The sequence below is a fragment of the Capsella rubella genome, unplaced genomic scaffold (assembly GCF_000375325.1).
Source record: "Capsella rubella cultivar Monte Gargano unplaced genomic scaffold, Caprub1_0 scaffold_6, whole genome shotgun sequence".
NCBI classification, from domain to species: Eukaryota; Viridiplantae; Streptophyta; class Magnoliopsida; order Brassicales; family Brassicaceae; genus Capsella; species Capsella rubella.
In genome coordinates this window covers 6,979,327-6,995,365 of record NW_006238918.1, presented here as the reverse complement: position 1 = coordinate 6,995,365, position 16,039 = coordinate 6,979,327, and the positions used below count along the sequence as shown (strand labels likewise).

Below are 16,039 nucleotides of genomic sequence, written 5' to 3'. Positions count from 1 at the left end.
TCTCACACAAAAGATCTCTCAGAGATATAATATATAGTCGTATTAATGGCTAAACGATATTCTTTTTTTCGATAAAAGAAGGGAAGAAGTCAGAGAGAATAATTCAGCAGAGGAGAGATAGAGAGGTAAAAAGATTTTTCATGGTGTAAAAAAGAAAAGAAAGAAGAAGAACGATTTTAATAAAATTCGAGTAATAATTGATCAAGGGTTTCTGGGTTTATTTTGTACGGTACGGATCCAACTGAGCGATCAGAGAGTCAGAAATGTGAACAAAGCTCCTTTTATTATCATTATTATTTGTGTGTTTTGGTTATAGAGAAGAGAGGTGTCCCCATTAAAAGAGAGGAAGAGAGACTGATGTTGTGTTGTCTGTGTCACGAAGAGGCTATCATAAAAAAAATATGGGAAAATAAATAAAAAGAGGGGTCGAAAACGAAATTATATGAAGTTTTGGGTACTAAAAAAAATGTCAGAGTAGGATTGGTGTGGACCTGTCTGCAAAGAAAAAAGTGATGTGAAATCCCAAAATTATTAATTGCAACTTGTCATTTTACCATATGGCTCGTTCTGAATTATATTTTTCATACTCATCGCCTCCTCTCTGACACTCTTCGCTTGTTGTCGTCGGTATTTTATTTTCTTGATCATCTTATTCCCAAATCAATATATATACATACAATGTTGTCATGTTGATAACTAGATTAATCTTCTTTTTCTTCTAAAATATTTGACGTTGTATTAATTATAATTCTACATAATGATATGCTAATTGTAACTCTAATAGATTTTGTAAATATTTTTTCGTGGAATTATTTCCTTTCTAACAGCTTAGTTTTGTTTTACGTATGCATGTGTTTTTTTTGTTCTTTGTGGGCTTTCTTGGTTTTGGGTATATCTATTTCTACATTCCAAAGGTCCAATATTGTATGTTATCAAATTCACGAAGCCCATGCATGAACCAAATACTTGGCCTCACTTAACAAACAAACTAATGGAAAATCCAACGATATAAATGTACTACTATATAAGTCTCAAGAACAAGAAGGCCATGCATGAAGTCAGTTTTGCTCATATAGTCATATATTAGACTAGTTTTAGTGTATAGTTGGATTGAGCTTATTGGATCACTTCTATATAAAAGCAGTGTACATAAGCAGCTTTATTCTCTTATCATCTTGTTGTTGCTTTGGTTCTTGGAGAAGCTACAATGTCAAGCGCAAGATTAAAAGATTGTTCCTCTTTAGCATGTCGTTTTATTGATGTAAAAATGTAAAAAATAATAATATGAAAGTAAAATATCTTCTCCAACAGTTGGGATTCAAAAATCCGTGACCCGCCGAAGCCATCAGTACTTATTTTGCCTATACTTTTTATGGACAAGACTTGGGAGATAGTAAATGCCCTAAGCTAGAGGGAACGATGAAGAGCCACACGAATTTGCTAGTTGTTAGAGGATAAGTAACTGTGCAGAGGAGTCCAAATTAGAGAAGGATGAGACATGTTTGCTCTTTACCCAAAACTGGACCACACCTCCTATCTATCTTTCTTCTTCTCCATTCCTTTCTTTTGCAAAATATCTCATCAAAAAAGCGTCCCCCTTTATTTTAAGATATTTTTGATTTCCTTAGAAGACCTTTGAGAGCTTCTAACAGTTTTTTACCCTTCAAGCTTCCAATTCTTACAACGTTATTGTCCATTTTAGTTGTCTGAATCGAAACCTTGCAGGGTCGCTCAAAACAACGATTGTGTATCTTAATGCTAAATTGTTATGTAATCCAGTACCTTGAGGGTCGCTCAAAACGGATAGAAGTAGAAGCAGGTTAAATCTAAATGTCATCAGTTCATACTAATCAAAAAGTATTTTTTAATTAGTGGAACCAAGAGATTGAGATCGATTCACACTTTCACATAGGTTTAGAAGTTGTGAAGATTATGAGAGGGCTAGCTAGCAAAGTACTCTTTAGTATGCATGAACTTATTTCATGTAATCATGTTATTCTTCAAATATGAAACTATTAAGATAATAACAATGTATGGATGAATTGTATGTATAAGGCACATTGTCATGTAAAATGTTTTTGATTTTTATTTTCATATGAGAACGTCTAAACGTGCAATGATTTTTATTTTCATATGAGAACGTCTGAACGTGCAAGGAAAGTTCTTGTATGAAATCATCATTTGCATACTTAGATTTATTTATACTTTGCAGTTTGCATAAAACAGGAGTTTAGTTTTACACTTGTGCTAGTAAGACTAAATCTTTTTAAAACAGGTTTATCTTACTGAAAACGAACCATTTGTCACCATCCGCGACCATCCTCCAAACTGACAAAAATCTCTGACATAGAACCCCATCACAGCCATGTGGGGGTTTTTTTTCCCACTTACGTACACCCAAAGTTCACATGCATGCATGTGCTAACAACAAAAAAAACCCTCTTGCTTGCTTCAAGACCATCCTCACGTTAACCATATCAATATCTTGTAAAGCCTCTATATAAACCAGGCGGCCTCTCTTTCTGCCTCATAACTTCAAGAAGAGCTCTTATCTAAAACATTTCAAAAAAAAAATGAAGATGATGCTCCCTATTTTCTTCATCATCATCTCCCTTGTTTCATCCATCTCTTTCGCCTCTGTTCAAGACTTTTGTGTAGCTGATCCAAAGGGTCCTCAAAGCCCAGCAGGGTACTCTTGCAAGAACCCTGACCAGGTTACCGAAAATGACTTTGTATTTTCCGGCCTCGGTAAAACTGGAAACACTTCGAACATCATTAAAGCCGCGGTGACTCCAGCCTTTGCGCCAGCTTTCGCAGGTACCAATGGTCTTGGTGTCTCTATGGCTCGTCTTGACTTAGCCGCTGGTGGTGTCATCCCTCTTCACACTCACCCTGGTGCCTCTGAGGTCCTTGTGGTCGTACAAGGCACCATTTGCGCCGGGTTCATCTCCTCTGCTAACAAAGTTTACTTGAAGACACTCAACAGAGGCGATTCGATGGTGTTTCCTCAAGGGCTTCTTCATTTCCAGCTTAACTCTGGGAAAGGCCCTGCCTTGGCCTTTGTCGCCTTCGGAAGCTCCTCCCCTGGACTCCAGATTCTATCCTTTGCTCTGTTTGCAAACGATTTGCCTTCAGAACTCGTTGAAGCCACCACGTTCCTTAGCGACGCAGAAGTCAAGAAGCTTAAGGGTGTGCTTGGAGGAACTAATTAAGCTCCTCTTTGTTTTCATTTGTCTCTATTTTTTTTCTTTCTCAAAATGAGGTTGATGCGTGTTTTGTTATTCGAGTTCCTTTTGTGTGTTGTTATTTGTTGGTCTCAATGTTTTCATTTCCCAATCTCTTCGGCTTGATGAATTGTAATAACTAATAATTATATTTCAGTTATATGTCTCAAGAGGCTTTTCAACTACTATATCACGGTTCATCATCCACTAGATTTAGCATAATTTAAACAGTTTATCGTAATATAGTGTTCCCATTTCTTCCGAATTATGAAGGTTGAACAACAATAAAGCTGGTCACAGTTCGAACTTCTAATTGAAGCTACAACAACTCCCGAGTATGACCAACGACACAGTACCAAACACTTGAGAAGGACTTTATATTTTCATTTAATTCTACTTATTAAAAATATAAAAGAGTCGGTGTTGGGCCTATTAATTAAAAAGTCAAATTTGGTTTTCGGCCTATTAATGAAAAAGTCAATTTTGGTTTTGGGCCTATTGGTCACCACACTATATAATAAAGGCGTTGTTCCTCTTGTGAAATATCTTATTCCCTGATTCATCTTCATCTCTCCCAACCCTTTTAGATCGCTCTTCAAATCTCTTCCGAACGATTCTCTCATTCAAGGTACATACATACGTGCTTCTTCCCCTACTGGTTGTTTCGTTGTGGATTTAGGTTCTGATCTTTTCGATTTGATTTGTGTGTTGTTGAATTTTGTGATCTTTCTTTGCCTTTTGTCGAATTTTGTGATGAGACGTAATGATATCGTTCAGATCTGTTCAGTTTCTTGCTTGATTTTTCTTTTAATATAGAAAATTAGGGTTTTCGACTACGATCTATTCATTTTTAAGGTTTTTTTGTTTGTTGTTGCTCGATCCTCTGTCCATGGCATCAAGTTTTTCGTCAGTTCTTATATGTAATGTGATCGCTAGTAGCAGATCCGTTCTCTGGTTTATTTTTGATTTCGTCTAATTCAAGTTTATGTTAGCGTATTGACTTACCACCTGTTTGCTCTCTATCATTCCCCAGATGCAAATTTTCGTGAAAACACTCACTGGTAAGACCATCACTCTTGAGGTCGAGAGCTCTGACACCATCGACAATGTTAAGGCAAAGATCCAGGACAAGGAAGGCATTCCTCCGGACCAGCAAAGATTGATCTTCGCCGGTAAACAGCTTGAAGATGGCCGCACCTTGGCCGATTACAACATCCAGAAAGAGTCCACCCTCCATTTGGTTCTCCGTTTAAGAGGTGGTATGCAGATCTTTGTGAAGACCTTGACTGGCAAAACCATCACCCTCGAGGTTGAGAGCTCAGACACCATTGACAATGTCAAAGCCAAGATCCAAGATAAAGAGGGAATCCCACCGGACCAGCAGAGGCTTATATTCGCGGGCAAGCAGCTTGAAGACGGAAGGACTCTTGCTGACTACAATATCCAAAAGGAGTCGACCCTTCACCTTGTACTTCGTCTTCGTGGTGGTATGCAGATCTTTGTGAAGACTCTCACTGGTAAAACAATCACCCTAGAGGTTGAGAGCTCAGATACCATTGACAATGTCAAAGCTAAGATCCAAGATAAAGAGGGAATCCCACCGGATCAGCAGAGGCTTATCTTTGCCGGTAAGCAGCTAGAGGATGGTCGCACCTTGGCTGATTACAACATCCAGAAAGAGTCCACCCTCCATTTGGTGCTTCGTCTGAGAGGTGGTATGCAGATTTTTGTAAAGACCCTAACCGGCAAGACTATCACTTTGGAGGTTGAGAGCTCAGACACAATCGATAACGTCAAGGCAAAGATTCAAGACAAGGAAGGGATCCCACCAGACCAGCAGAGACTCATCTTTGCCGGGAAACAGCTTGAAGACGGACGTACCCTCGCTGATTACAACATCCAAAAAGAGTCTACCCTGCATCTCGTGCTTCGTCTCCGTGGTGGTATGCAAATTTTTGTGAAGACCCTTACCGGCAAGACCATCACTTTGGAGGTTGAGAGCTCAGACACTATTGATAACGTTAAAGCCAAGATTCAGGACAAGGAAGGGATCCCACCAGACCAGCAGAGACTCATCTTCGCTGGGAAACAGCTTGAGGATGGTCGGACTCTTGCAGATTACAACATCCAGAAGGAGTCTACTCTTCACTTGGTTCTTCGTCTTCGTGGCGGAAGCTTCTGAGCTTTTCTGATTTGCTCAAAAATGTGGTTGTTCGAGTCTCATGCACTTGGGAGGTGATATTCTGCACCTGGTTTCTGTTTCAGTATGCAAGGAAAACTTATCCCTATCAATGTTCTCAAGTTTCATTTTCTCTCTTTTTTTTTTTTCTGAACCTTTCAGACCTGTGTTACAACTTTTATTAATAATCCAAGTGCATGTTAAACATTCCGCTTTCAAGAATACCGTACCTTAGTGTCAAACATGTCGTAGCAGGAATAGTTAGCTATGTCCGATAAAGAAAAAAGAGGAAAGCTTCAAAGGATCTTTGTTTGTTCGTTTGTAATTTGTTCCATTGATCTCTTAACTGTACCACAAACAGGGATTAGTTTGATCCGCAAAACCTAAACTAGACACACATGACATGATACAAAACAGATGCAACATTTGAAGTGAATCTACACAATCCACAACACAACATAACATTACCTTTACTTAGCATCAAAAAACACACAGCAGACGCATGCTACTTCGTTAATTTCATTTTGGCATTATTACATTCGGATTTCGCACGTGTGTGTTCAATTTTCCCATTTTCCCAAGCTCTTTCCATTTAGACCCAGAACCAGAGACACTCCACAACTTATCACCAGACTTTGTCAAACCCGGTTTTGGTTTCATAAGAGGAAGCTTGCTGTTCCCTTTACCCATTCCATTAGCCATCAACCACCTTGAACCAGACTGCACCTGCTGCTGCTGACTCGTGATTCCCCACGGCTTTTTATTGGTCTCGCTCTTCATACCAGTAAGGTGTACCTCTGAGATTTTGTACTGAGGGATTCCTTGTTCCTCAATTGTTTTCTCTTCTTTGACTGCACCACTTGCCTCCGCTTCATCATCCTCTTCATCGGTTTTCCTCAGCTCTGACACTGTGCTGTAGATTTTGGGCTTTGGAGGGACGAACAATCTCTCAACTTGGATAAGAGAAAGCATAGGAGCTCCTACTGGCTCATAGTTCCTTAGTGGATCTCGGAGCTGGACCATTAGTGCTACGGTGAAGGTATTTCCCAGTAAACCACATTTCCTTCCCTTTTTTCCCTTTCTTTTCTCCCCTTTCGATCCTTTACGGATAAAGTTTAGTGGGTTAGCATGATGGGCTGCCAAAATTTTGGAAGTTCGCTCATTTATTTCGTCTTCGTCGCCAATGTCTCCTGAATCTAACTTCATCCACTCATCAAGAGTCAAGGAGAGTCCCATCAAACCATCATCATCATCGTCTTCATTATCTTTTATGTCCAAAAGTTGTAACCCGGCGGCACCTTCTAGACCAACGCACCCACTTTTCCCCTGGAAGGCTGAGATATCTCCAATAGATTGTGCAGTGATGTCCGAGGGTGCATCCTCATCTGACATTCCTGATTGTATTCTCAATCCTTCCAAAGAAAGTGCTTCAATCTGATCCATAGCCAAAGGAGCAAGATCGTCAAGTGACACATACTCCGAGTCAGAGTTATTGTTACCAGAGCTTGAACCAAACTTTTTTGGCTTAGCTGCAAATGATGTTCGTTTTTCACCTCCCCTCACAAAACCAGCTGCATCATCAAATTCATGCTCTGAAATATGATCCCTGCATTGAGTAGATAAACCAAATACACCCAACAAAAAAAACTTGTGTTAAGCACAATGTTCATGTAAACCTTTCCAGAAATCAAAACGAGTATGATAAGATTGATGCAAACCTGTCCCCACCGTCAATTGCAGGTGAAGTTCCCCACAACACCTCTTCCATGGTTTTCCCTGTTATATCGTCCAACGGCATTACTTTATTTGCCTGCATAGAGAGCTTCTCAATTCCAGCAGTGGCTAATTTCTGAAGTATCTCCATGATACCAGAGCCCATCTCAGCAGGCACAACCACTGGAGTTGACACTTGCATGATCAAGCTGCCTCCAGCTTTAGAATTCCTGAACAGTATAGGATTCATTGACCGCAAGAATCCTCCATTCTTTGTCTGCACAACTGGACCCAATCCATCTCCAAGTGGAGGCAAATCAAATGGCTCTTTCATTGGAAAATCAGCTGGATGAAATGCATTACGGCCATTGTGAGGTGGAGAGTTCTGAAATGTGTTTTCATTCATACCCCACTCACGCATCAGTGATTCCGTTTCCAAGTCTTCCAACATTTTGGCCCGGGGTTCACTAACTCTTGCTTGAGCTTCCAATTGGTACTCTTCTTCTATATCATGAACGAGGGATGCCAGATCAAAACCTTCTTCAAAATCCGATTCATACTCGTTCGAAAAGTTTTCATCAAATTCCATTTGGGAATCATTAGCTTCAATACTAAAATCAAACAAAGAACCGGCCGCTAGTGTTTCCATTTCAAACTCTCTTAATAGGCGCTCCCTTGGGGACTCAGGTTCACTCTCAGAACTTAGACCAAAAGGGCTGTGTTCGATACCTAGCATGTCTAAGAATTCACTTGCCACAGATTCAACCACATCTCTTGAACTTGATGGTGCTGGTTCCTTAATTGGTGTTATAAAACATGTATCTCCGTTTCCATGATTTTCTTGATCTTCCTCATCTTCTGACGCCGTTGCTTCCAACAATTCTACACTTTTCAAAGCTGATTCAAGATCTTTCATGATCATTTCCTTCAAGTCTCTCTCACCGTTTATGACCTCATCAGCATCTTGAGAAACAACATTTTCCTCGTCCTTTGGGGAAACTTTGTTCCCCTCTTCTGGAGGCACATTTTCTGTACCAATCTCAACAGCTTCTTCACTTCTAGCAATAGTAGCTTCGCCAGCTTTCACTAATTCCTCAAAAAGAACATCAGTTTCATTTCCATTTACCAAGGGCTCTTGTGGAGGCAAATTTTCTGTACCAACTTCGTCACTTACAGCAGTAGGAACTTCACCAGCTTTGTTTATCTCTTCAAAAGGAGTATCAGTTTCATTACCGTTTACCAAGGATTTTTCTGTACCAACTTCGTCACTTACAGCAGTAGGAACTTCACCAGCTTTGTTTATCTCTTCAAAAGGAGTATCAGTTTCATTACCGTTTACCAAGGATATTTCTGTACCAACTTGGTCACTTCCAGCAGTAGGAACTTCGCCAGCTTTCTTTATTTCCTCAAAAGGATCACCAGTTTCATTCCTGGCCACCAGAGGCTCGCTTTGAAGTGCATTTGCATCTTCTTTGCCACAAGACACTGACTCAACAGGTTCCATGTGTTTAGTGACAACATCAAATTCGAACTGAGACTCAGTTGTTGGATCCATCTTCTCCTCATCAAATTTCTGATACAAAATGTTAACAGAATTGACCAGGTCAGATTGTGCAGCGGGCAAAACTTCATGAAGATCTTTAATTTCCTCCATATTTTGGGATGTCGGATGCGATCCTTTGTTAACAATGCCATGATCATAACGCCGAGACGTGGACTTTCCGTTCCCAGGACTAGACTTTGCAGTGATAGTTCTTGCCAACCCTGTGTTATTACTAGTTTGTTTTACATTTGAAGAACTGCGTAAATTCTGATTGCTACCTGATGAAGCAGGATTACGAGTATCCCCAACAACAGTGTACCCAAAACTCATGCTTAAAGTAGCACCATTAGCCTTTCCAGTCAACTGAAATGTTGTTGACCACTTACCTGAGCTTTTCTCATCCTGCAACTCCTCAAGTGTCAGTGGAAGCAACTTAGTGAGATCCATTCGATGTTTTCCCAAATCAACCTCAGGAGATCCAACCAGAGAGACATACAACAAGAAATGCTTAGCCTCATACTTAGCTGAGTGATGTGGTCCGCTTCTGCTTCCGTAAACCGAGCATGTATGTGTCAGCTTGTCCTTGAAATCAGCTCTTCCATTTGAAACTTTTGCAGGACGAGAGCTCAAAGATTCATCACGACGTTTCCAGTGCACAGTGAGAGAAAGATCCTGGAATGTCGGAGGTAACCCTTCAACGGAATGAACTTGGGCAGAGAAACAACAATTGAATCGACGATTTCGGACATGGGAAAGGGCTCTGAGAGGCCAATTCCAAAACGATTTCTTCTCCTTCTGAGGCTCAGCCAATTGGCTACGACTCAAAGGTTTTGTTGGAGCCTTATTAGGACCAGAAACTGAACTCCTAGGATTCTTATTCACATACAGAGCCTCGCTTATCGTCTCAACCTCTCTCAACAATTTCTGGCTACTAGAAGATTCCTCACTGTTAACTTTACTCATTCTGTACTTTGAAAACACTGAGCATCCAAAGAAAAGAACCAAAAATCTGCAGAAACAATTTTTTCAGGTCAGGAATAGAGAGAAGCAAAAGGAGCTGAGTTAACGGTTAAGGAAAGGGATACAAGAACAAAAGGAAGTGCTAACGTGGCCAGCATATGCAAGATGTAGGATATATAGACATAGATAACTAAACCCATTAAGTTATCTAAGTACACAACTATTTTCATCGAACAGAATAATTGGGATTCTGAAATTTGAAACCCTAAAGAAAGAAACTTGGGATCAATAGTAGGATTCAAGAGGGAGTATTAAACATGAGAAGAAATGTCACACTTGGGCAACATCAGTTTCCAAACAAAGAGAATAGGAGTCGTCCTCTCACATAATTCTACTGTAGCTTTGACTTCTACAAAATCATTCAAGCGAAGATAGACACAGATGTGAGTTCTTCTACAAGCTCATCTCGATGAGGTCTAATGACTAAAAAATTCTAAGCAAAAATCACGCCATAACATTTGCAATTCTCCAAAAAAATTTCCCCATGAATTTAATAAGCAACTCAAAATTTTGATTACAATAAGAAATTTAACTCTATGCTTCATGTGAGATAGATCCAATTCAAACTAACGATCGGAGCTAATTTGGCTAAACAATAATCGAATTGAAGCAACCCAACATCACTGAATTGACACGAGACGAGAAAGCAGAGAAGATGCAGAATTGAAGAAGTAGAACTCACCTGGCGTGAAAGAGAGAGTAAAGAAAAGTCGTCTCTTGTCGAAGCTTTGAAGAAGAGAAGAATGGTGGATAGGGAGGATGGGAGGGGCGCGTCAGAGGAGACGAAGAACACAAAGACAACTTTGTTTTATTCCATTTCCCTTTTTTACATTTCTTCTTCCCTTTGTTTTTAAATTCATTGTACTTTTTCAAATTTTCTTTTTTTTGAAATACTTATATTCTTGACTATTTCATGTAATTGGCCTTCAAAGATTATTTTAGTGGTATTATAACCCTCGTGCTCATTAGACCTTTGAATTAATGTTCCAATAAATTTATATCTCAGATCCCATCTAAAATCCAACTAAAATTTATAACGTGAATCTCATTTTTGAACAAAGATTACATTAAAATTGTATGCTGATATGTTTTTAAGCAAAACCAAAATAAAATAAAATTGAATACATAAGTTTTTTTTTATAGAAAAACATCGGAAAAAACTATAGAATATTTCAATTACTAATATTATGCAACGTCAATTTCTTTTTATGCCATGGGAACATTTTGAAAAAGACTTTTGTTCCACAAAGATACATTTATATATTGATAAAGAAAATATGTTCGTTTTTCAAAATTTTAAAAACAAGATCTACTCTTTTTATCAAAAATAAAATAAAACAAGCACTACTTTCCAAAGAATTTTATTTATTTAATTTTCAGAAATATACCCACAAAATGATTTGGAAAAAAGAGAAAATAAATTTAAAGATGAGGGTTAAAATGTAAAAACAAATAAAATGAAAGAAACAAAAAACTAAACCCTAACCCTTATTACATCCCCTTGTTCAACTTCCCCACCCAGAATCTGCCGTCACCTCCTTTCGATTTTGTGATTTCTTTCTCATAATCGATAACAATGGTGAAACGCAACCGAGTTGCGCAGGCAGAGGAAGCATTACCCATTGAAGAAGAATGCAAATCGCTGATAAAAAAGCTTGCTTCTTGTAAACAAAGCACCCGCGACAGATCCTTACGAACCGTTCTTCGTACTTGGCTCCCTGAACAAACTGAAATCTCCGATGATGACATGAAGAAGCTATGGCAAGGAATCTTCTACTGCATCTGGCATGCCGATAAGTCTCTTTACCAATCCGAACTCATCGATCGTCTCTCCTCTGCTCTTCACTCCTTTCCTCTGCCTTTGTCTGTCCATTACTTCACCGTGTTCTTGTTCACCATGCGTCGTGAGTGGTCACGTATTGATCGGCTCAGGTTAGATAAGTTCTACCTCTTGATTCGAAGGTTTTTGAGCGGATTCTTCTCTCTGCTTGATAGCAATTCGTGGGATTTGGATTTAACTCGTCGTTTGATGAGTGTTTTGTTTGATGGGACGTTTCTTGCTGATGATAAGTTTCAAGGGAATGGTGTTAACTATCATATAGCTTCTGCTTTTGTTGAGGAACTTAGGCCGTTTCTTCCACTAAGGAAGGAGGTTTTGGAACTTCTATTCACTCCTTTTGTGACGATTTTGGGTCTTGTTAAGGATAAGATGTTGGTTGGGAAGATTAAGAGTAATTTGTTTGATGAGTTGCTTAAGATGGGGAAGAAGCTGCTGTTAATTAAGATATCTGGGAATGATGAAGTGCCTGAGGATGACATTGTAGTGATTTTGGGATCTATTGTTTTGTCTATGGACTTTGCAAAGAGGTTTTATGAGATGGGTTCTTCTCCGGATATCCAGCAGGGTAACAGGAAAGCAATATTTGCTCTTCACAAGGACTTCTTGCAGTTGGAGAAGGATATGTCGAGTTCTGGTATCAAAGTTTCTATCACAGAAACTTCTCGTCCTTGCAAAGGTGAAGTGCCTGAATTGGTTCCAGTGTCTGAGTCTGAATCAAAGGCTGTTTCTAAGTCTAAGAAGCTTGTTGCAAATGGATCTTCTTCGAAGAAAAAGGGTTTGAAGAAATGTTCAAATACTAAAAAAAGCAGTGTCAAGAAGGATACTGTTATGGATGATGTTAACAAAGATGAAGCTTTTGATGAAACAATGATATCAGATCTTCGACAGGAGTTTGAGAAGATTGCATCTGAAATGAGTCCGTCAAAAAGTGAGGTTGCAAGTGTCTGTGAAGTAGCAGAACCTGTGTCAATAACCAAAAAGTCCAAGAAGAGGAAAAGAGAGAACAAAGGGGAAGTGCAAGATACTACTGTTAACAGAGATGCAGCAGAAACGAGCTTAGCCGGGCCGAGCAGTGAGAAGAGCTCAAAGAGAGTAAGATTTGCAATGAAGAACAATTTGGTGTGGAAACCTCATTGCCCTCTACCTCCACAAGATTTGAGGTTGCCTCCCTCTGCTACGCCACGAGGAAGTGCTCTGAAGAAAGGAATCCCGGCTGGTCCAGTAAGGGAGTTAGCTACCCAGAGTAGGAAGACGAAGAAGAAAGCTGCACGTAGAGGAGTGAAGACGATCAAGAACTTGAAGAAGAAACTGTCACCTTGAAAATGGAGTGTCAGAGTAATTTGTTGCTTTGCTGCTAGTATTTCTTTATATTTTTGTTTTAGTTTCAATTTTCAATACGTCTTTGAGATTTTGTTTGCTAATTTGGGAATTATGAGAAAAATTTTGCCATGAAAAATGAAATATCGTCCCATTTCCGTTTGTTCGCACCTCTACGTAAAAAAAAATAAAAAAACTACTTCTCAGCTCCAAGAGCGATAAATTACACAAAATTTTAATGTCACTGCAAATAACAGGGAAGACTACTGAATTTGGTCTAATCTAATTTTGTTGATGTATGAGCTTAGGAATGTGGTTGCAGGAGCAAAGACACGTATATAAGATGGTTCCAAACATCGGGAACTCCTGGCAGACACCAGTGGCTGCAATCCTGTCGCCGTGTGGACACTTTTTTACCTTCTGTGTTGGTCTTACCATAGATTGACGGATGTCCGTCTTTGCGGAAATTAGTCAGCTTAGTCACGTTTAGGAGAATCACAGGAATGTGGATTTTCTTTATTGCTTCTTCGACTATTTTCATTTTCAAAGGATAGGAATCCAGGATTGAACCTTTCTTTACTGGTTCCACCTCCCCATTGCACGAGCCTCCCGAGTCCCACTCACCTCCCCTGTTCAAGTCAAGACACAGAATATGCTGAAGAACTTAACTCTTTTGTAAGAAAACCGCAACAAGAGTACATGCAGGTGGTGTAAAAAACAAACTAAACCAAATCTGAATATAAGGGCTGAAACCGAAATGAACACGTTTGTAGCTAATAAAAGATTTCGGAAGGTAAACAAAAGATCAAGGATTACCGAAAATGGGCAGAGGAGTATCCGCGATAAAATACAAGCTGCTTTTTGGGATTCACATTCTCGTCAATCCATTTTGCCCAAGTCTTTAACGACCTTCTGTATGCTTCAGTCGCGTCAAATTTCGGATAGATGTAGTCACCTTCTTTGTAGTAGTTTTTCCTGCACTAGTATTATTCACCATGTCATATACCATTAGTGGCTTGTCCTTCTCTAGAGAGATGTCATGAAACAAAATTAGTCAAGTAGAATGGGATGCACCAGTAATATCAAGCTTTAAGATGAGAAATTCAGAAGATTATGTAACTTTAATCAATACTATAGTTAAAAGTAAATTTAACCTACTTCTCTGATTAAGTCAACATTTGTGAAAAATTGTGATAAAGCAAGAAAGGAAGAATCATACCCTCTGGCGGTCTTTCCATGAACCCACCAATGTCCAGTGTTAAAGACAAGAATGTCAGCACGCTTCCATTTAGCATGTGACTTGTCAATGCGATCAATCGAAAGAGTCGGATTAGTGTTTCCTTGAGCATTAGCTCTAACTCCTTCCCTCACAAGAAAATGTGACCTCACAAACGATACAGTGCAATTGTAATCCTGTCAGACATTATTACACATTTTAACCCCAAGACCAATTTAATCAAGAGAAAGAGATGCACACAAATGGATACTATCTCAAACCAAAATATGGCAAATAATACAACAAAATTGATGGTCACAAAAGGTGGCGCTACTGGAAGTTCTAATAAACTTTAGAGAGAATCCATATTCAAACATAAGTATATAACAATTCTGTTGCCTATTGGAACACCAAATTACAAGCAGTGAAGAAGAAGAGAGGACTTACTTCAAACTTGAATACAAAGTAGCCTCTCCCCTTTGTAATATTATGGCCATAAACCTCGTACATTCTACTCTTATCGGATAAACCTTCTCGGAGAACGCAAAGCATTGATTCAAACTGGTTACGGTTCATAGAATCTCCAACCAACAACAAACTTTTACCTCGTAGCTTCACCAAGAAGTCTGTAGCATTAAACCTATGATTGGAAAGTCAATAAAAAAGGGGATAAATACATTCTATGCACAAACAGAAATTTCACATGAGGTGTTTTTGCTAATGGTAGTAAGTGTGCCAGTATGTATGATCAACGACTAAGCGTTCATTGTGCAGTCCCTAACTTCATTTTAAACGTAAAGTTCGACAGCAATCATGAACTTAGAAATGGAAATGCTGATCAATTCGAAAAGCTATCATCAATCATACCGTGGAAGATCACAACCGTCAGGTTTCCATCTCCAATTGAGATAGTCAGAATCACGCCTCCCATTCCTCTGGCAATCAAAAGCTTCGTCCACATAAGGACACGATCCAGGCTGATACAATGGATATTCATCATCGTCCTTAACCCAAGATCCCCTGTACAAATCGCAGCCTCTCATCTTCTCAACCACCGCCTGCTCCACAGATTCAACATTACCTTCGACGCGAGATTCTTCTTTTCCTCCTCCTCCTCCTTCTTTTTCCGGCTCAGTTTTCGCCTTGCGGGAATCTTCCACATCTTTCAGTTTCACCTCAGTCTCGACCGCCACCGCTACGTCATCGCCGCTGCGCGAATCGCCTTCCTCCTTTGGATTTGCTTTCACAGTGACGTCACCATCGTGATCCTCGATTTGAGAGAGGCGGGGCGTGGGAGGGGGTGGATCGGCGGCGGAGAGAGGGATGTCGGCGGCGTGGTAAAGTTCGAGAGAAGGTTCGAGAGTGCGTCTAGTGAAGAGGAAGACGCTACTTAAGAAGATAACGATAAAGAGTGAAGTTGTGACAGTGTAGGAGACGATGGTGCGAGGGAAGCTAGGAAAAGAAGAAGAAGAAGTCGACATTGTGAAGCCAAGCCACCATTGGAGTGGAGCTACGCACAACTCATCTCACAGTCAGATGCGACTTCGATCATTCAATCTTTTCCAAAAAAAATTAATTACTTTAGAGTTTTAAATATACGATGCTTGCACGCCATCATTTTCTATGTTATTAAGGTAAAAATATCAAAATTATGTATCGTAAATGCAAATAAATATTTCTGCCAAATCAGGTAATCTTTAATAAAATTACGAGTATGTTCATAAATCTTTACTAAATTGGTCAAATATGTGAATGAGAAATATGTATCAAAAAGAGCAATCACTAGACGAAACAGTAAATTCCGACAATTGTGAATTATATAGCCAACAACTGAAACATAAGATGTTATAAAATATGCAAGTACATTAATTTGCAAACATCAAATTTCTCTAATCACAATTGTCGGAATATGCTACTTTTCGCACATCTATATAGACTATGTTATCCAAGATCTTATCATATAGTATGATAATTTGTGTGAGCAAAA

The 16,039-nt window shown here is 39.3% G+C and overlaps 5 protein-coding genes across 5 annotated transcripts; 3 read left to right on the top strand and 2 right to left on the bottom strand.

Annotated features, from left to right (window-relative positions):
- Positions 1 to 2,520: 2,520 nt before the first annotated feature.
- LOC17882720 (germin-like protein subfamily 3 member 3) lies at positions 2,521 to 3,412 on the top strand. Its single transcript, XM_006289314.2, has one exon. It carries the CDS (start codon positions 2,574 to 2,576, stop codon positions 3,210 to 3,212), a length of 639 nt encoding a protein of 212 aa, XP_006289376.1. The 5' UTR covers positions 2,521 to 2,573; the 3' UTR covers positions 3,213 to 3,412.
- A 362-nt stretch (positions 3,413 to 3,774) lies between these two features.
- Positions 3,775 to 5,610, top strand: LOC17881946 (polyubiquitin 4). Its single transcript, XM_006287806.2, has 2 exons — positions 3,775 to 3,852; positions 4,258 to 5,610. Exon 2 carries the CDS (start codon positions 4,258 to 4,260, stop codon positions 5,404 to 5,406), a length of 1,149 nt encoding a protein of 382 aa, XP_006287868.2. The 5' UTR covers positions 3,775 to 3,852; the 3' UTR covers positions 5,407 to 5,610.
- Positions 5,611 to 5,807: 197 nt separating this feature from the next.
- LOC17881719 (protein PLASTID MOVEMENT IMPAIRED 1-RELATED 1) lies at positions 5,808 to 10,469 on the bottom strand. Its single transcript, XM_006286848.2, has 3 exons — positions 10,362 to 10,469; positions 7,122 to 9,668; positions 5,808 to 7,009 (listed from the first exon to the last, which is right to left on the bottom strand). The coding sequence occupies exons 2-3, from the start codon at positions 9,620 to 9,622 to the stop codon at positions 5,923 to 5,925; spliced, it is 3,588 nt and encodes a 1,195-aa protein (XP_006286910.2). The 5' UTR covers positions 9,623 to 9,668; positions 10,362 to 10,469; the 3' UTR covers positions 5,808 to 5,922.
- A 702-nt stretch (positions 10,470 to 11,171) lies between these two features.
- Positions 11,172 to 12,994, top strand: LOC17882990 (ribosomal RNA processing protein 1 homolog). The gene has a single exon (XM_006289470.2). The coding sequence runs from the start codon at positions 11,256 to 11,258 to the stop codon at positions 12,837 to 12,839; it is 1,584 nt and encodes a 527-aa protein (XP_006289532.1). The 5' UTR covers positions 11,172 to 11,255; the 3' UTR covers positions 12,840 to 12,994.
- A 22-nt stretch (positions 12,995 to 13,016) lies between these two features.
- Positions 13,017 to 15,636, bottom strand: LOC17882952 (protein trichome birefringence-like 5). The gene is made up of 5 exons (XM_006287531.2): positions 14,920 to 15,636; positions 14,500 to 14,692; positions 14,056 to 14,249; positions 13,653 to 13,811; positions 13,017 to 13,465 (listed from the first exon to the last, which is right to left on the bottom strand). Exons 1-5 carry the CDS (start codon positions 15,531 to 15,533, stop codon positions 13,141 to 13,143), a joined length of 1,485 nt encoding a protein of 494 aa, XP_006287593.1. The 5' UTR covers positions 15,534 to 15,636; the 3' UTR covers positions 13,017 to 13,140.
- Between the last annotated feature and the right edge of the window lie 403 nt (positions 15,637 to 16,039).